Source organism: Tympanuchus pallidicinctus, unplaced genomic scaffold (genome assembly GCF_026119805.1).
Source record: "Tympanuchus pallidicinctus isolate F22 unplaced genomic scaffold, pur_lepc_1.0 scaffold37, whole genome shotgun sequence".
Taxonomy (NCBI): Eukaryota; Metazoa; Chordata; class Aves; order Galliformes; family Phasianidae; genus Tympanuchus; species Tympanuchus pallidicinctus.
The window spans coordinates 1,956,232-1,974,986 of record NW_026294755.1 but is presented as its reverse complement, the minus strand read 5'-3'; the positions used below and the strand labels follow the sequence as shown (position 1 = coordinate 1,974,986).

General features: G+C 44.6%; 1 protein-coding gene across 3 annotated transcripts in view; it reads right to left on the bottom strand.

Annotated features, from left to right (window-relative positions):
* GOSR2 (golgi SNAP receptor complex member 2) overlaps positions 1 to 2,999 on the bottom strand; it is a 156,900-nt gene extending 153,901 nt beyond the window's left edge. The window contains exons 1-2 of one of the 3 annotated variants that reach the window (XR_008210386.1): positions 2,904 to 2,980; positions 388 to 452 (exon numbers count right to left, since the gene is read on the bottom strand). Coding sequence is in view for 2 of the 3 variants with exons in the window: in XM_052699526.1 (XP_052555486.1) it covers positions 388 to 452; positions 2,904 to 2,932 (94 nt within the window). In the remaining variant the exon portion in view is untranslated. Of the gene's footprint in view, positions 1 to 387; positions 453 to 2,903 lie in introns of all 3 variants that reach the window. The other 2 variants (XM_052699526.1, XM_052699527.1) reach the window with 2 other exon arrangements.
* Between the last annotated feature and the right edge of the window lie 15,756 nt (positions 3,000 to 18,755).

Below are 18,755 nucleotides of genomic sequence, written 5' to 3'. Positions count from 1 at the left end.
ATCTGTTTTTATTGTATGCCTCTACAGCACACTTTGACAATGAGTTCTAAAACCTCTCAGAAAGAAAAATACTCAGCATTGTCACATTAAGACACCTGTAGAAGCATTTACAGTAAACACTACTTCTCTATTCAAGAATTACCAAAGGAGTTTGAAGACAATTATTGTTCTGTATTCTCCACCTTTCCTACAAAGCATCACCTTAATCAAGTCACACAGCGCAACAGTTTTAATGCATTCCACATCATCAGTTGATCAGAGTGACTGAAATAGCAAATTAGTTCCAATAATGATTGTATGTTTAATCGCAGAGCACACGAGGTCAGAAGTGCACATGGCATCAAATCAGCACCAGAGTGGGACTCTTCTCTCCTATTAAATACTTACAGTGTACAGAATCTTTGTCTGAAGTCTCCAGGCGTCCCATGTATGACTGGACCTCATGGACTTGTCTATGAAAAGACAGAGTAAAGAAAGAGAAGTCAGTTAATACCCATAAAATGAAATCATTTCTCAATACCTCAATCTTCAGATTTTATTACTATCAGAACATAACAGGAATTGGATACATGTTACTCAGGGCAGACAATTCATGACTATAAAAACCCAACAAATTTCTTCAGTTTGAAGACAGCTGTGCCTTCACTTAACATGTACCTACAAGATTCAGTTTAAAACTAAAATCACGGTGAAAGGGCTTCTTTTCTTTCAAGAATCCCAATCCAACTATAGCTCCCTTTTTTATTCAGAACCCAAAATGAGATTCTCTCTTACGACACACACCTGGCACACTGAAAGCCTTGTAAGACCTCCACCTGCCCCAATAATCACGAAGAAAAGTTATCAGATTCAAAGGAGGAGCTCACAAATATCGAGTACAGCAGAAGGAAAGTCTGACTGGTAGAAAAGTTGGTACAGAGGAAACCACTGCAGTGTATGTAAGTCTATGTGTGCACCTACATACATCATCTTTAGGGCTCTGCAAGTACCCATCTTGTACACAGGCAGTGTCACTCCTTAAAGAAAACAGCAGCACTGCTGAAGGATCAGAGCAGAACTACACAGATTATGGGAAGTACAGAAAAGCTTTTATGCAAAAAATGAGTTTTCTCTCTGCACTGATGATTATTATCTGTGAGGAGATACCCTAAAGCATAAATGACCCAAAATAAGGTGAGTAAAGAATAACTTTCACTGTCTCTTTGAATATACGAATTACAGAGGACAAAATGGAAACTGAAACAAGGCAGGATTATTGCCCTTATCAACACGGGCATTTCTAGATCAACAGGATTTTCAGCTCTTCCCTGTGTGGTCTCTCTAGATCATTATTTAATAAGAACTATTAACACCGATAACAGACTGGCACTTTTGGACTAACTGCATCCTCTGACCTGCTTCCCATGAGCTACTTCATACAGAATCATAGAATCATTAAGGTTGCAAAAGATCTCTAAGATATCTAGTCCAACAGTCCACATATCACCAATACTGTCCACTAAACTGCATCCCAAAGTACCACATTTCAACTTTGCTCAAACACCTCCAGAGGTGGTGACACCACCACCTCCCCAGGCACCCTGTGCATCACCACTTTTTCTGAGAAGAAATTTTTACTAATTTCCATCCTGAACCTCCACTGGCACAACTCCAGGCCATTCCCTCTCATCTGATCATTGTCATCTGTGAGTAGAGAAAGACCCTCACCTTGCCACAACCTCCTTTCAAGCACTTCTGGAAAGATATAAAGTCTCTTCTGAGCATTCTCTTCTCCAAACTGAACCAACCCACCTCCCTCAGCTGCTCCACTTCACAGCTTCACTGTCTTTCACACCAAGAATCACATTTGCTGCCTTCCTTGTGATTTGCAATTTTCACACTGCTTAAGCCTCATCCTGCAGCAAAATCATAGAATCACAGAATGGCCTGGGTTGAAAAGGGCCACAACACTCATCTGGTTCCAACCCCCTGCTGTGTGCAGGTCACCAACCAGCAGCCCAGGCTGCCCAGAGCCACATCCAGCCTGGCCTTGAATGCCTGCAGGGATGGGGCATCCACAGCCTCCTTGGGCAACCTGTTGCAGTGCCTCACCAACTTGCGTGTGAAAAACTTCCTCCTAATATCCAACCTAAACCTCCCTGTCTCACTTTAAAACCATTCCCCCTTGTCCTATCACCCTCCACCCTCACAAACAGCCGTTCCCCCTCCTGTTTATAAGCTCCCTTCAAGTACTGGAAGGCCGCAATGAGATCTCCCCGAAGTTTTCTCCAAGCTAAACAAGCCCAGCTCCCCCAGCCTTTCCCCATAGGAGAGGTGCTCCAGCCCTCTGATCATCGTTTTGCCCTCCTCTGGCCCCGCTCCAAGAGCTCCACATCCATCCTGTGCTGGGGGCCCCCGGCTTGGATGCAGTACTTTAGATATCTACAAACCCATTTCACGCCATCCATCATGCATTTTCTAAAATAGTCTAAGTGCCATCTGCTAGCCTGCACGAAAGTCCCCAGCCTTAAAAATTTAAGTAAATATATGTAAAATAAATTTAAGCACATTAAACGCGATATAATCACTTTCTCAGCGAACATCTGTGATCCCTTTCACTAAAACCTAAAGGCCTGGTGCCGGACCAACGTGGCTAAAGGCACGTCGGGACTTTGGACAGACAACCGGCCACCCCAGAGCTGCAGGATCCGCTTCGTTCTGCGACAAAACTCGCTCCTGGCGGCACAGCACCGGCCTGGCACGGCGCTCTGCCCGGACCGAGCTTTTCGCTGCTCGAAGCAGCTCTCCCCACTCCCATCAAGCAAACCACAGAGGCTGCGGTTCCTCCTCCCAGCACCACGGGCTCGAGGGAGCCTCAGCCGCTCCTCACGGCCCGGCCCACCCCGGCCCGGCGCCACACGCACTTGTTGGTTTGATGGTACAGCCCCTCCATCTCCGCGGCGTTCCCCGCTCCCCTCTGAGGGACACGTCGCCTCCACTTCCGCCTAACGCAACTTCCGCTTCCGCACCACGCAACTTCCGTTTACGCTGGCCGAGGCCCCACCAGGCCTCTGCACTGCGCCTGCGCCGCCGCTGGGGGGCGCGCTTCTCTCAGCTGATGAGTAGAGAGCATCTTCAGTCACAGAACGGCTCGGGTTGGAAGGGACCTCAAGGATCACAGAGCTCCAACCCCCTGCCACACGCAGGGCCACCAACCTCCACATTCAATACCAGCCCAGGCTGCCCAGGGCCCCATCCAACCCGGCCTTGAACACCTCCAGGGATGGACGGGGCATCACAGCCTCTCTGGGCAGCTGTTCCAGCCCCTCACCGCTCTCACAGCACAGAACTTCCCCTGACATCCAACCTCCATCTGCCCTCCCTCAACTTCAAACCATTTCCCCTTGTCCTGCTGTTTCCCTTTCCAAGAGTTGACTCCTCTTCTGTCTGTAGGCTCCCTTTAGGCACTGCAGGCTGCAATGAGGTCACCTCGCAGCCTTCTTTTCTCCAGGCTGAACGAGCCCAGCTCCCTCAGCCTGTCTTTGTAGGGAGGTGCTCCAGCCCCCTGATCATCTCTGTGACTCCTCTGCACCCTCTCCAACAGCTCTCTGTCTTTCTTGTCCTGGGGGCTCCAGACCTGGACACAGTACTCCAGATAGGGCCTCACAAGAGCAGAGTAGAGGGGGACAATCACTTTCTTCCCCCTGATGGCCACCCCTCTTCTGATGGAGCCCAGGATACCATTTGCTTTCCGAGCTGCAAGAGCACACTGCTGTCTCATGTTCCATTTTTCATCCGTCAGGACTCACAGGTCCTTCTCTGCAGGCTACTCTCAAGGACTGCGCCTTCCAGTCTGTATATATGCCTGGGATTCCTCCAGCACAAGTGTAAATCCTTGCACTTTGCCATGTTGAACCTCATTAGATTCACCCGGGCCCACCTTTCAAGTCTGTTGAGGTATCCCTGAGGTATCCCCTGTATGGCATCCCTTCCTTAGAGTTGTGGGATCGTTAAGGCTGGGAGCGATCTCTAAGATCATCTGGGCCAGCCCTGACCCATCCCCACCCAAGGCCACTGATCTTTAAAAGTCTGGACAAGAGAAGGCTCCAGGGAGACTTCAGTGCAGCTTGAGGGTAGCATATGAACAGGAGGAGAGCAGCTCTTTATGCAAGCAGTGATAAGAGAATGGGGAATGACTTCAGACTAAAAGAGGGAACATTTCTTACTCAGAGTGAGGTGCTGGAACAGGCTGCCCAGAGCGGTTGTGGCTGCCTTGTCCCTGGGATGATCTCTGAGGTTCCCTCCAACCTAAACCATTCTGTGATCCTGTGATCCAAGACCTTGCTGCCCAGAGCCCCGGCCTTGGAGGTGCCCAAGACAGAACAGCTGATGAGTTCTTGAATCTCCAAAACAACCTTCAGAGGAATTCTGTTAAAAACAACAGGGATTCCTTATCATGCTGCTGAGAATATGGAAGTCAGAGATTAACAGCAGGAATTAATTGCTTTAATACAGTTAAATTCAAGTTTTAAATCTAAAATCATAATCAGTCATCAGCAATCTCAGCCCTCTTCTGTCTTTTTTCCACTTTACAAAGCCTAATTGTCTTTACAGCACAAATTCAGGGTACTGAAGGATGACAAATGTTGAAACTAGGAAAGATTTTAAGGAACAGGAAGTTTAAGGTGGTCGCTTTCTGTGATTCTGGGCAAAACATGAAACTTTGAGACAAGAGCACTCTCCAAAGTGGAGTTTCTTCCACTGTTGCTCATCTACAGTGAAGGGGTGCACCTGAAGGATGCAATCTAATCACATGAGGACAAGTGGCTGAGCATTATACAGGTATGAATGAGTGAAATAACAACACATCTGTAACTAATGATGAAATCTTGTTCCTGTGTTCCACCTCCCCCCCCCACATGTATCTTCATGCTGCAGGAAAATTTCTTTGACCATTGCACCAGCAAGGCAGGTGCCTGGCAGAAGATCATCCCACTGAGATCATAACAATATCTGAAGCCACAGAAATCAAATGAGTATAAAAATGAACTGTCTATAAAAACATGAGCTGCTGCGGGAACAAATGCAATCAATTTTTGGTTTTTTGCTCTCTTTTATCTGAATCATTATGCCCTGTTTTCAAACACTTTCTGCAGACAGAAGCCTTGGATGGAGATAGATGCTGGGACTTCCCTCCTGGCCAAGACTTTGAGGAGTATCACAGGAGTTCTGATGAAGTGGCAAGCACTGAAAAGCAGGAATGAATTCCTGTTCTTTTCTCAATAACTTTACTTTTTGACAGAGGAAAAAAAAAGAAGACAGCAACAACAACAAAACATGCTGCAAGTCTGTTCTGTTCTCATCAGACTTCAGGCCCTTCCAGGAAGAGTCCTTCAGCAAATTGGCTCATTTAGACACAACAGCCAGAAGCACAGAGAGCAAAAAAAAAAAAAAAAAAAAAAAAGGTTTTGTTCAAGGAAAGCCTCTGTATTGTAAACAGGATAAAAGGGGATGGAAAGAGACACTTATCACTGTCTTGATGTGTCCCCAGGTCATTCCTGGTCTACAGGAGAAAAAGAATTCCATATACACTGCTCTCTTAGAAACTCCCAACTGGGGATTTTCTCTATCAAAGACTTTACAGACATGAGGTGTTCAAACAGCCATCGGTGCTCTCCTCACCCTGTTTGGCTTGTAGTTTGCCTTGCAGCTCCAAAAGGATGGATTCTTATACAATCCCCTTTGTTCTGCTTCTAACAGTTTGCTTTCCCCTTCTCCCTCTGAAGGAAAAGCTCTGATGCTCTATTTAAAACCGGACCCTAATAACAGGTTTCTCTCCAAGTATGATTTCAAATATCCATAGAAACTCTCACCTTCCCCCTCCTCTATCCCTCCTTCCCTTTCACCAGCTCTTTGCATGCTGTCTTGATAGTAATAACTGTGGCTTTAAAAACAAAGGAGTGCCAAACCCCAGGGCATGCTGTAGGAGCAAGACATTGAGATTAATTCTTGCTGTAGACTCCTTGCTTAGCCCAGCTGCAGGCCATGGAGGCTGCATGTCCCAACTTTGACAGCTTCTCTGACATAAGCCAGACCTCACAGCACGCCTTGCAGCATTCTGAGATGGTGGATGTGGGGAAAAAGAGAGGGGAGACATGACAAGAATGTCAGAGACTCATCTATCAAATTTCTTAAACTGTTGGGTGATGTGCTGGTTGCATATCTTCCTTTAAAGACACATTGCATGTCCTTCTATCTTTCCAAATTAAGAATATTTCTATAGAACTTCTAAGACAGTTCTCAGACTCATTCATGGCGATGAATTCAGGATGTTACAGGTCCAGACATAGTGACATGAAGTCACAAATACTTGGGTCATCGTTCCTTTGTTCATAAATTTAGAATTATAGAATCTTTAAGGTTGGAAAAGACCTCTAAGATCAACCAGTCCAACTGTCCACCTACCACCAATATTGTCAAACAAGCCACGTCCCCAAGTGCCACATCTATGCAGTTCTTGAACACTTCCAGGGACGGTAACTCCACCACCTCCCTGGTGGCAGCCTTTGCCAATGCATCACTGCTCTTTTGGAGAAGAAATTCTTCCTAATATATTAATATTCAGCATGGGCTGAGAATAGGAATTATCCACCTCTACCATTGGATAGTGCTGAGAATCATTCTGGCAGGACTCTAAGCATGGAAAAGCATTACAAAAAGGAAATGCCCTTTTGTTGCTGTCCTCTGCCAACATGACCCTTATCATTCAATTGGAAAGTGAAACAGAATTTGTGGGAGATTCTGCAGCACAGAAGAGATGCTATACTCAGCAAAAGATGAACCTAAATGCTTGATGCATTTGGTGAAAAAAATAGTGTTTCCTAACAAAATTCTAAAGGAATTTCCATTTTCTGAAAAATTAGGGTGTTCAGAGTAAGGCAAAGAAACTTTCAAAGAGAAACTATTATTGTGGGATCAAATTATTAGTTTTTAACAACTTCAATTTCTACAGTTTGTCCTGTGACTATCTGGGCTAATCTAACTACTTTCCTAATGTTTGGAAGGCTCACAAGATTTCCAATAATATTTTTTATTTAAAATTATCCTCATTAGAACTCACAGTCTTTGAAAATACAAGTCATCCAACAGTCCATCTACCAGAAGTCATTTCATCTTACACCAAGATTTGGTTTATGATTTGGTGTGTGATGTTGTATGTGGGGTCTTCATAATGATGCCCAATGCTCACCTTTCACTGATATGGGGTACCTCAAGAATTATTTTGATCCTTTCATAAACTGTGGATGTATCATTCAAAAATAAACCTGTAGATTGATACTACAAAAGAAGCACCCCAGGCTTTGTGTAGCATGGACAGTTTTTGCATCACTTCAGCTCTCTTGACAGCAGAAGCAGGCCAGGCGCTGGCACAGATGTCTCCTTGGAAGTGAGGCAACCCCAGCAGTGCAGTGGTATTTGCCTGCTTGCCAGGATGGCTGCAGGGAGAGGGAAGAGTTGATGCCTATTGCATCACTGTGTTGCAGATCTTATCTCCAGTGATAAGCCTGGCCCTGTTGTACTGCTCTGTTCACTATCCTGAGCTATCTGTTAGCCTGCTACTTCCATTTCAAAGTCAAAGAAGGCCTTGTTTTTCCTAAAGCTTATCTAACTCCTCTGACCACTCTTGTTCATCTAATTGAAATAAAGTCTACCTCCAGCAGCCGGCCTTGCACCTCTCCTCTTAAAATTTAGTCTTCTTTCAGATTCAGTTCCATTTGCCCACTCCAGTCATTGACTGTATTGGCAGCAGGTTTGTATTTGCCATAGTACAAGGCAGGTTTATTTAACAATAAAAGAGATCTTCTGCAAAATATTATCTACCAGTCTTCCCTGTTTGGAGAAAAAAAAAAAAAAGAAGATTTCATGGAATCATAGAATGGCTTGGGTTAGAAGGTAGAAGATCACCTAGTCTTCTCTGCAGGGCTGCTCCCAAGGAGTTCTCCCAGTCTGTAGACATGTCTGGGATGGCCCCAGCTCAACTACTTGCATTTAGCTTTGTTGAACCTCATTAGGATTGCAGGGGCTCACTTTCTGAGTTTATCAAGGTCCCTCTGGATGGCAGCCCTCCCTTCTGTCATATCAACTGCACCATTCAGCTTGGTGTTGTCTGCAAACTGCCAAGGATGCACTCAATACCATCATCTGTATCACTGATAGAGATGTTAAGGAATATTTGTCCCAAGACGGAACTCCTAGGGGGCATCAATGATCACCAGCTCCACCTGGGCTCGGAGCCATCGACAACAGCCCTCTGACTGTGAACATCCAACCAATTCTTTGCCCACTGAATCGTCCACCCTTCAAACCAATATCTCTCCAGTTTAGAGATAAGAATGTGGTGTGAGACCATGTCAAAGGTCTTGTACAAGGCCGGGCAGTGACATCAACTGCCTTCCCTTTGTCCACCAATCCACTCCATCATAGAAGTAACTTCCAGGAGTGCTGTCATGACCCAAGCATCATGATGCACGAGATGCAGCAGCTGGGGTGCATACTGGCACAAGACCACCACGATTCCTCACAGTCTTCAAGTGGACCCAGAGAGTGGTGGTAAATGGAATCAAATTCAGCTGATAACCAGTCACTGGTGGTGTTCCCCAGGAGTAGGTATTGTGGCCCATCCTTTTAAATATCTTTATTGGTGCTCTGGATGAGGGAATTGAGTGCACCTGCAGTAAGTTTGCAGATGACACCAAGCTGGGAGGAAGTGTTAATCTGTCTGAGTGTAGGATGGACCTACAGAGGGATCTGGAGAGCCTGGATCACTGGACTGAGGTGAATGGGATGAAGTTCAACAAGACCAAGTGCTAGGTCCTGCACTTTGGTCACGACAGCCTTGTGCAGTGCTACAGGCATGAGGCAAAGTGAATCACCTTAGATTGGCTTGGGTTGTAGGGGACATTAACGATCTTGTAGTTTGAGTCCCCTACAATGGGCAGAGTTGACAATAGGGCTCCATCCAGTCTGGGCTTGAATGCCTCCCATGACTGAAAGGTGGCATGGAGGAAAAGGATTTGGGTGTGCTAGTTAACAGGTCCCTCTGTAGGGCCTGAACATAAGCCAGTAGTGTGCCCAGGTGGCCAAGAAAGCCCATGGCATCCTGGCTCATGTCAGAAGTAGTGCAGACAGCAGGAGGTGATTGCCCCTCTGTGCTCAGCTCTGGTGAGACCACACTCCAGTGCTGTGTTCAGCATTGGACCCCTCACCACAAGAAAGATATCGAGGCCCTAGAGCATGTCCAGAGAAGGACAGTAATGCTGTGAAAGGTCTGGGACGCAGGTCTCATGGGGAGCAGCTGAAGGAATTGGGATCGTTCAGTCTGGAGAGTTTGTAGTGAGGTGGAGGTCAGCATCTTCTCCCAGGTAACAGTGATAGGACAAAAGGGAATGGTTTCAAGTTGCACAAAGGGAGGTTCAGGCTGGAAAAACTTCTTATCCAAGAGGGTGGCTGGGGACTGGAATGGGCTGCCCATAGAGATGTAGAGCTACCATCCCTGAGGGGGGTTAAGAAACATGGGGATGTGGTACTTAGGGGCACATGGTTCTGGGGACAGTATTGGTGGTGAGTGAACAGTTGAACTTGATGATCTTAGTGGTCTTTTCCAACCTTAATGATTCTGTGATTCTATGATTCCATGCTTTTGGACCACCCATGTTGTAAGGAACACAGAAACCCCTTAGTTCGTGGTGAACAAAGAGATGAGCCAGGGTTGGTGCTGACTTCCCAGTCATGGCAGCTCTGCAGAACCACATCTTCCCTCAAAATGGCCCTTATCCATCACCCTGCAGCCCTGTGCTGGGATATTTTGCCCACTTGCAGACTGGGGAGGAGCAGCGCTGTGTCTCCTCGCAGAGAACTCAAGGTGCGGCAGTGCCTCAGGGCACTGAGTAAATGAATAAAAAACAGTCAGAACTGATTAGGGAGCTCAGATTTTGGCTCAGACTCTCTATAGCCTCCAAGGCATTGCAGAGGCTCAGAACCTCATTACTTCTATAAAGCGAATTCAGTAATTAGCTCAGGTCAAAAGTTTAAGGCTTGGAGTCTGCTGCTGGAGAAATGGTGTCTCTGTACACTCCAGCTGACAAGCAGCCGAGGCCAAAAGGAATCATTCATCCCAATGGGACAGTTTTGTCATCAGTGTAAACAGACGATCTCTGCTAAAAATTTTCTGAGTTCCCGACTTCAGAGATATCCCAAAACAGCAGTTCTACATCCTTGATTTGTCCCACATACATAAGTCTTCCAGAGGTTTTTATTTTCTGTTTTCACAGTGCTGTTTATTCTTTCATCATTTCTGTTGTTTTAACAATTTATTTGTCTCCTAGACTACAGATTTTCCTTATCATGATCAGAGCGCCGGGTCTCAGCCTGTGTGATTCTGCTATGCCCATGGAACACGAAGCATGGCACCACGTGTTGTCCATCCCAGCCATTCTCTGGGATCATGCAACTTCACATCCTGCTCAGTCTGCAGAGGTTGTGTCACACTGCCCAGCATGACACACTCCTTTCCCTTTCCTGGCTATACCAGAGGGAAAGTGGGACAGGGAGGAGGGCAGGGAGGGGCTGAAGGATTAAACAAGACAGACCAGAAAGCCTTGAATTTTTCCCCTAATACTCAGCCATTTAATGACTAGTTTGATGATAAGCATGAAATCAAATAGACAAGGGAAATTCTCGCATGTCTAAGAAGTCAGCGGATAATTAGGCTTTAATGGGAACATTCTGGGTTAGTTTCTACTTATTTTGTGAGTCTGATTTAATGCTGTGGCTGCCTTGGTTGTCCCTGCAGTTGAACTCTGCTGATCTCTCCTGGCCAGATCTTGAATATATGCTGGTTTTGGCCAATGGCACATTGGCTATTGACGCCTCCTTTATTCTGGGAGGTGCTACTTCTCTGGAAGAACCTTCATCATTGTGGAAAAGCTTCCTGTTCCTTGCAGCTTCCATTTGCAAAGGTGCAAAAGTATTATTTTAAACACGTGGTAGCTTACTTCATCCAGAGCAAAGTCAACATAAAGGATTTGGTATGCATATTTATCTCCTCTCCATGTAGAGGTAAAACTGATAAAAGCAGAGTGAGGAATGGTTTGAAATTCAAACACTTTGTACCCATGCAAATGCTTTAAGTCCAAAATTTTTGAAAGGTAGAAATAATGAATCAACTCAAAGACCCCAAACCAGGAGCTTCAAGGTCTGAGAACTGCCAAGATGAGGAAATCATTGAACACCGGATGGTGTGTGAATTCACTGTGCCCTACAGTAACTGTGCCAGGAAAAGATCTCTTGTCTAACATGTAAGTACTCCTAAGTATGTACCGTATGTTATTTTCAGGCAAACACTAGTTCATTATGCCCACCTGAACCCTAACCCTAACTCATCAAATGTAAGCTAGCTCCAAACTAGAGACCATGTAAACCCAGGTGGTGCTGCAAAGTACAGAACGGAAGCTGTTTGCCAGAAGCATATTTAAAACCTTGGGATAGGAAAGATGTGACTAAATGTGGAAGAATCAGGGCGTATGAAGGAAGTGAGAAGAAGAAGGAGATCACATTTGTAAAGCACAATATATGATGGAGAAAGAAATCCGAATCTTGACCAAATGCCCTGGGAAGGAAAGAAAACCATTTCCAACAAAGCTCTAATCTCAAAAACATTTGCTGTTTATTTTTGGAAGGAGAAGACCAGCAAACTTGACAGTGCTCAGAAGGAATGCCCAGCTGCCAGTGAGCTGTTCACAGCTCTCAGCCTCCTGGAGGAGTGATGGGAGGGAGAGTCCACTTCAGGAATGCTGCTGGGGTGTTTGGGAAGGGTGAGCTGTGTTTGACAGTGTAATAGACCCCCAGAGAAGCACTGAGCCTTATGCATAGCCTGCAGCTATTTGAGAACTGGAAGCTCAAATATACACACAGAAAGGTTAGCTTTTAATGGAGGGTAAATGTTTGGAGAAACCTTTGACCAGCTTTAATACTGCAGCTGACCATTCAAAAAGTCGGTAATGAATGAGCTCACATTAGGCTTGGCTGCTCGCTTTGCTGGACAATAACTGTCAGCCCTTTTGCTTAACCCCTAATGAGTTCTCCTGCCTGTCAAGTGCTAACTGAGTCTATGTCAGTAGGGGTTACACCTGGTTTTGGAGCACACTCATTCCATACAAAGTTGTCCTGAGCATCTTGCTGAGTTGGAGAAGATGCCATATCTCTGTGCACCTTCAAAAATATTTTCCTTTCCTTATTTTTCAAAGGAAACAAAATTGCTTCGGCCCTAGTCATTGTCAGTATCTCCATCTATTAAGGAAGCAAACAAGTGTCTGGGGCTTGGATCCTGACTTGGTCTTACCAATGAAGCTTGAAAGGAGACAGTTTGCTTTCTGCGTCCTTAAGATATACTTTGGGGTTTATACTCCTTTGAAGTTCAGCATAGATGTATGTGCTGATTCACCTAAGATTTTAACTGCATGTAGATAAATTCACAGAGGTATACGTGGTAGGGAGCACAGGAAAAATGCTGTAAACAACTGCTTCTCATTAATGCCACTTATCACGTGTTGCTGAAGATCAAGCACCCCAAATGCTCCCCCCAAGACCTGAAACAGGTTCTACTCAATACATCCCCCTGAGTCAACTGATCAACCTGTAGATGTCCCTGTTCACTGGAGGAGAGCTGAACTAGAATGGTCTTTAAGGATGTTTTCCAACTCAGATGTTCCTGTAATTCTATAATTCTGTGAGTAAGTGAACTAGCAACCAGAATAATTGGTGGCAGTCGTTCTTTGTCAGATTTAATGTTGCCCCTGCTTTTATTATCCTAGTAGGGTTTGTCTGCACATAACAGTGGGAGCAAAGAGAACTTTTAGTGGAAGAAATAGGATTAGGTTCTGGGAGGTGAGCTGAAACCACCAACTGCAGAAGTACATCCATGTACTCAGGGGTCCAGCCATAGGTATCATAGCTCTTGAGCAAGAAAAAGAAGCGGTTGCTTGTTTATTCACAGCTTGGAAAGTGACTCTTTCCTCTAGGGAACTAAAATTTTCCTGATCATGATCTTTGCATTGTCCATCAGCTATGCTGGTAATAGGAAAAGGACAAATGAAGGTCAAACTCTTGTTGGATTTTCATATGGAGGTTGGGATCCATTTGATCCTATTATACCAACTGGGGTGAAAATAGACGATGATGAGGGAATAAATTATCACTGTAACGACACACGTGTGCACCTTTGGGTGTGCATGTGTGCATGTTGGGGCAGGGGATACATAGACCACAGAGTCACAGAATCATAAAATGGATTAGATTGGGGGGAACATTAAAGGTCATCTAGTGCCAACCCTCTATCTTGGGCATGGCTGCCAACCACTAGATCAGGCTGCCCAGGATCCCATCCAACCTGCCCTTGTATTTGTAGATGTTTATATACAGCTGTGTTTTCACACATGTGCATCTATGTGTGTATGTTTATACGTGAGTTTGTTCAGATAGGAGAAATGTGTTGTCTTGGCCAGATGTTAGCAATCTTTATCCTTTGCATAAAGCCTTGTTTATCCTGCTCTGCCCTAGAGATCATCCTGCTTCAGGGATTGTAGGTTTGGAGAATTCCTTCCCAACAGCACTATTGTCATTCTTCTAGTTCAATTTCTTGAAGAGTTTTTCCTGTGGAACTTCCCTCTATGGAGAGGATGCTAAACTGTAGTAACAAAAGGTCAATAATACCAGAACAATGAAGCATGATGCAGAGGCAGTGAGCAAGACAAAGTCCATGGGAATGTCCATGACAAGGACAGAACAAAGATACTGAATGTCCACAGTGAAAGAAACATTGAAAGCCCTAAGCTATATGTGGAGCACTCTTGGAACCAACCTGAACTGGCACAGAAAGTTTGTTCCAGATCAGCACTTTGAGTCATGAGGCTGTGGCTTTTCTACAGTAGCATTAAAAGCCCTCAAGTTAGATGCAACATATCACTGAATTGCAGCTTTGAATCTCAGCTTCCCTATGTACTCTTTCAGGAAAAAGCAAGCATCAAGGGATTCTATTAGCAACTTGCCCTCCTACTCCTTCCATATCCATTTTTCCATCTGAGGAGATATACTATATGTTAATTTCAGCTCCCTTTTCTCACTTTCCCTCTTAGTTTGGCTGATGCCTTTGGATACCATCCCAGTGTCAGTGCATATGCAAATACCATCTTGTTTGGTTTGCCTTGGGACAGCAAAGTCTTTGAAATGTAGATGTAGGAGCCGCAATTTATCTCCCTGTCTCCTTCATTTAACTCTTAATTTTTGATACAATTCAACAGAAAGGCTTTTCTCTTGTCTTGCCAACTAACCATTCTCTCTCATTTAGACAAAATTGGATATATTTTGTCTGGTCACTGTTTTATATGAATTGTGTCCATGTTCCATTTGGCGCAGCAATGTTCCCTCAGCAGCAATCAGTAGAAATCTGTAAGGAAAGTGGACAAGAGCAGGATGAGTAGAGAATTAAGCCAGTCAATGAAGCAAGAAGACACAGCATAGCGACTGGGAGCTCCATTAATGCAGTAAATCCAGATTTGAGAAATGACCAACACAGAAAAGGGTCATAGAATCACAGAATCACAGAATCACAGAACTGTAGGGGTTGGAAGGGACCTCCAGAGCTCATCGAGTCCAACCCCCTGCCAAAGCAGTTCCTACAGCAGGTCGCACAGGTCGGCATCCAGGCAGGTCTTGAACATCTCCAGAGAAGGAGACTCCACCACCTCCCTGGCAGCCTGTTCCAGTGCTCCTCACCTCACTGTACAGAAGTTCTTGTGCACATTGGTGCAGAACTTCCTATGCTGCAGTTTCCGGCCGTTTCCCCTTGTCCTGTCTCCACACCCATCCCTCGCTATAGGAGCTCTAGATCAGCATGCTAGGTATGTCTGGTTCATCTTAGAATAGTTGTGTAAATACAAGCTCTGTTTCAGTTTCATTGACAAACTGCTAGGGTAGTTCATCTCCTCTTCTAGGCCAATGAATTATGTATGGAAATCACCTGACATCTTGTATGGTAAAACTCTAGGAGATGTTGAGGTGGTGCTATTTTTCCAATAAAGCCATTATGTCCTGTCGTTATTAACTTGCATGTCAAAGAGGCTCCTGAAGGATGCCAGAAATATTCAGAAGACAAATGTCCTCACAGAGCACCAAATACCTATGAAGCATTTCAAGCTTTCAAGTCCAGATTCAGGCCAGATCTATTTGTGCTTAGTCTGCACTTGGATGAGTTTCACTTTGGTTTATCAGCCAGCCACCAAACACAGTAAAACATCATAAATGTCTTATACCATCCTGATAACCCACCTTCCACCGACCCAACACTCACATACTGCTTGCTCTGCTTCTACCACTTCAGCATGGTAGCTGGTCAACTTAGTACCAATCATCTCCACTTTGCCCCTCTCCACAGCCACCCCAAACACAGAAAATTACGTATTTAGTTCTTAGCATCAACTTTCGCTGCCAATTTCATCCCATCTACTCATGTCTAATCTTTTAACTAAAGCAGTCTATTTTTTTCTCTTTATTTAGGAGGTTTCAGTCACTCCAAGATGTCTTCTTCCTTCAGCCCTTGGATTTCTGTCACCATATAACATTGTGGTAGACCACCAACTGAAAAATTGCAGCTCATAAATTAAGAGCTGACAGAATTCTACCATTCACCTCAAGAATACAGTGCTCTACACTACACAGTGTGCAGCAAAACATGTTTTTATTTCAAATATAATTTTCACCTGCTAGTTCAAGTATTCTTAAAACTTTTATTTTTGGGCTCAGTTAATCTAGTGCAATATTTTATGGGATTGAAAGGGAATTCAAGACATAGGTCAAGAAAAATTGCAGAAAATAGATAGGTGAAGATCCACAGGATGTACCTATTAGTTATGGCTTGGCTGCTAGAACTAAATCCACTCACAATCTCTGACATTTTGCTCTCCACATGTTGGTCAATCATCTTAGTCTTCTAGCTTACAAACAAACGTCATCCTGTCTTCTTGCTCCATGAAGTTATATCAGTTGTGGGACAAAAAATACCTTAGAGACATGGTTTAGTGGGCAATACTGTAAATAGATGAGTGGCTGGACCAGAGGATCTTAGAGGTCCTTCCCAACACTGATGATTCTGAGAATAATTTCACCCGTTTTTTAAAACCTGACCCAATAATCTTTTGTCTGCTGATTCCTGTCCTGACTTGGCTCATATGTTCTGTACCATCCCCATGGTTTGCCCATGGCTCTCATTCCCAAAGGAGAGGCAGAGTGAGCTTTACTTCTTTGCTCTAGCATTGCCTTTGTATTCCACAGTAAAATTGCTAAACCTCCTGAATATATTTTCAAGAATAGAAACAACCTTGTTAAAAGAATGAACTGCCAGTGCAATGAAGGGTGAAATGCAATAGGAAACTGACTTGATAAAAGGATAATTCCAGTAAATGAATAACACTTCCTTGTATCACACGAAGTACATAATGCTCAGTTCATATTAACAGCAACTGTAGCCCATATTCTGAATTACTTTTCTGACAATGGGTCTTTTGCCAATTACACAATGATGACTGTGAATTCGAGGCTCAAAGAAGACCTGATATTTTGGGAAACCAAATGGCAGAGTCTATATGATGACTGTCAGCCGCCACAGCATGCTCAGCCCATGTAGTTCCAGACAGTATTGCATGCCATTTTCCTACTTCCCTTTGATGCCAAGCTTTGCAGCCATCCTCTAAGTGTATAGCTGCTGGTGACTGCATACATACCCAAGTCTGATAAGAATGTACTCCCCTTGCAGTGTACTGATTTTAGAGATTGGAGGCACTAGAAATGAGTTTGTCGAGCAAGGTGATAATTTAGTCTTCCCACCTTAGAAGACAGGCCCTGCAATACATGATGCTCTATTGTAAATGGTACAGTGTTGGTAAGTGACACTTTGCCGAGGCAGCACTGGGGCCATGCTGTGTTCACACTAATGTAAAGTAGACTTCTGTTTCAGCATGGCCAGCATCTTTAACATTCTTCTTCTTGCTGCTATGTTGGTGGCAGAAACAGCTGGAGCCCTTCTGAGGTCAGATAGTGGAATTTTAGCTGGAGGCATTCTTTGTCTCAACAGGGATGCCGCCAGTTTGTTCGGCTGAAAGATCTAAGGTAGGGGCCGCTGCAGCAGAAATGCACTTCTTGGGCCAACCACTGCCCACCCACCCTGGAATCACTCCAACACACTCACTGGACCCCCCACCTCTTGTTTAATCTTTAATGCACCTCTAATTGCCGTAGGCTGGACACCACAGTGGGGCAGGCGAGATAGGAGTGATGATTAGCTCCCTGACCCTGTGTGCTATGCTGGGCATTGGGAAATGTACATCTAATGGCTGACCCTCCATCGATCCCAACCGTGTCCTCCGGGCAGAAGGAATCATTAGCAGCAGCTTATGATGGAGGCGCATGCAATACCTCTCATTCTCGTGGCTGTAGGCACATGAAAAAGCCACAGGCACAGCAGACCTGCCCTACCTGTTCTTGCTCCTCTGACTCAGTTGGGCTATTCTTAGGTATCTAGTGCAATAAGGAATGGGGGAGGGATGGATACAAATGTGTCCTGAACATGGCCCCTTAGTGCTTCCCAAGATCCTCACTGAAGAGAAACTTCTCCAAATCCGGAGCTGCCAACAGAAGGCAGTTGCCAGCAACCGAGCACTACCAGTAGTGAGGGAACTCAGGCCAGGAAAGACAACAGAAAATGTCTTTAATTACCACCACCCCAAATGAGCATTTTGAGTGAACAAAAGGAAGGATTGGGAACTGTGGAGGAAGAAATCAGAAAGGAAATTTCAGAGACGTGGGGACCTCAGAAGAGAAGGAGATAGTTCCATTGCTATCATGTCTCATGGGCTAGATTTACAGAGATAAAGCTACCTAGAGGGTAGAACAAAGATAAATTCCCCTAAGGGGAAGAATTTCTGAAAGAGAAAGCAATTGCACGAGCAATATTGAAAATGTGTTCTGTCCAGGTTTGATCCAAAGTCAAAAAAAAAAAAAAGAGTGATCAAAATCCAGTCAGCCATTCTGGATTAAAAATATTAATGTCATAGAACCACAGAATCACAGAAGGATTTGGGTTGGAAAGGACCTTTAAAAAGTCTAGTTCTAGTCATATCCCCTGCAGGGACTACTACACCTCCCAGCAGACCATGCTACTCAAAGCCCCATCCAGCTTGGCCTTGAACGCTTCCATGGAGGGGGCATTCACAACCTCTCTGTACAACCCATTCCAGTGTCTCATCACCCTCACAGAAAAGAATTTCTTCCTAGTATCAAGTATAAATCTACCCTTACTCTGGTGATGTAACTTTTTATTATTATTTATACCCACTATTTTATGCTCTTTTATCTGACTTTCTCCTTCACCTATGGAGTTCACTCAAGTCTCCTCTAACTTTCTCCTCCATTTCTTAGTTATTACAGCCTTAAGCTCAAAAGAATTCTCTTCAGCTGGATTTACCTACTAAAGAGAAATTATTTTCAGGAAATGCACCCTGAGATTGAAACAGCAAAAACATTTGCACATCTCCAATTCTGAAATGAACTTATTAGCTACTGACCTTGACTTTACTGTCATGACTTGCCTTTCCTCCCAGAACTGGGAAGAATTCTGTTTATGACCACCTCTGTTGATCTTAGGTTATGCTCCAGTTTGGTAAGAA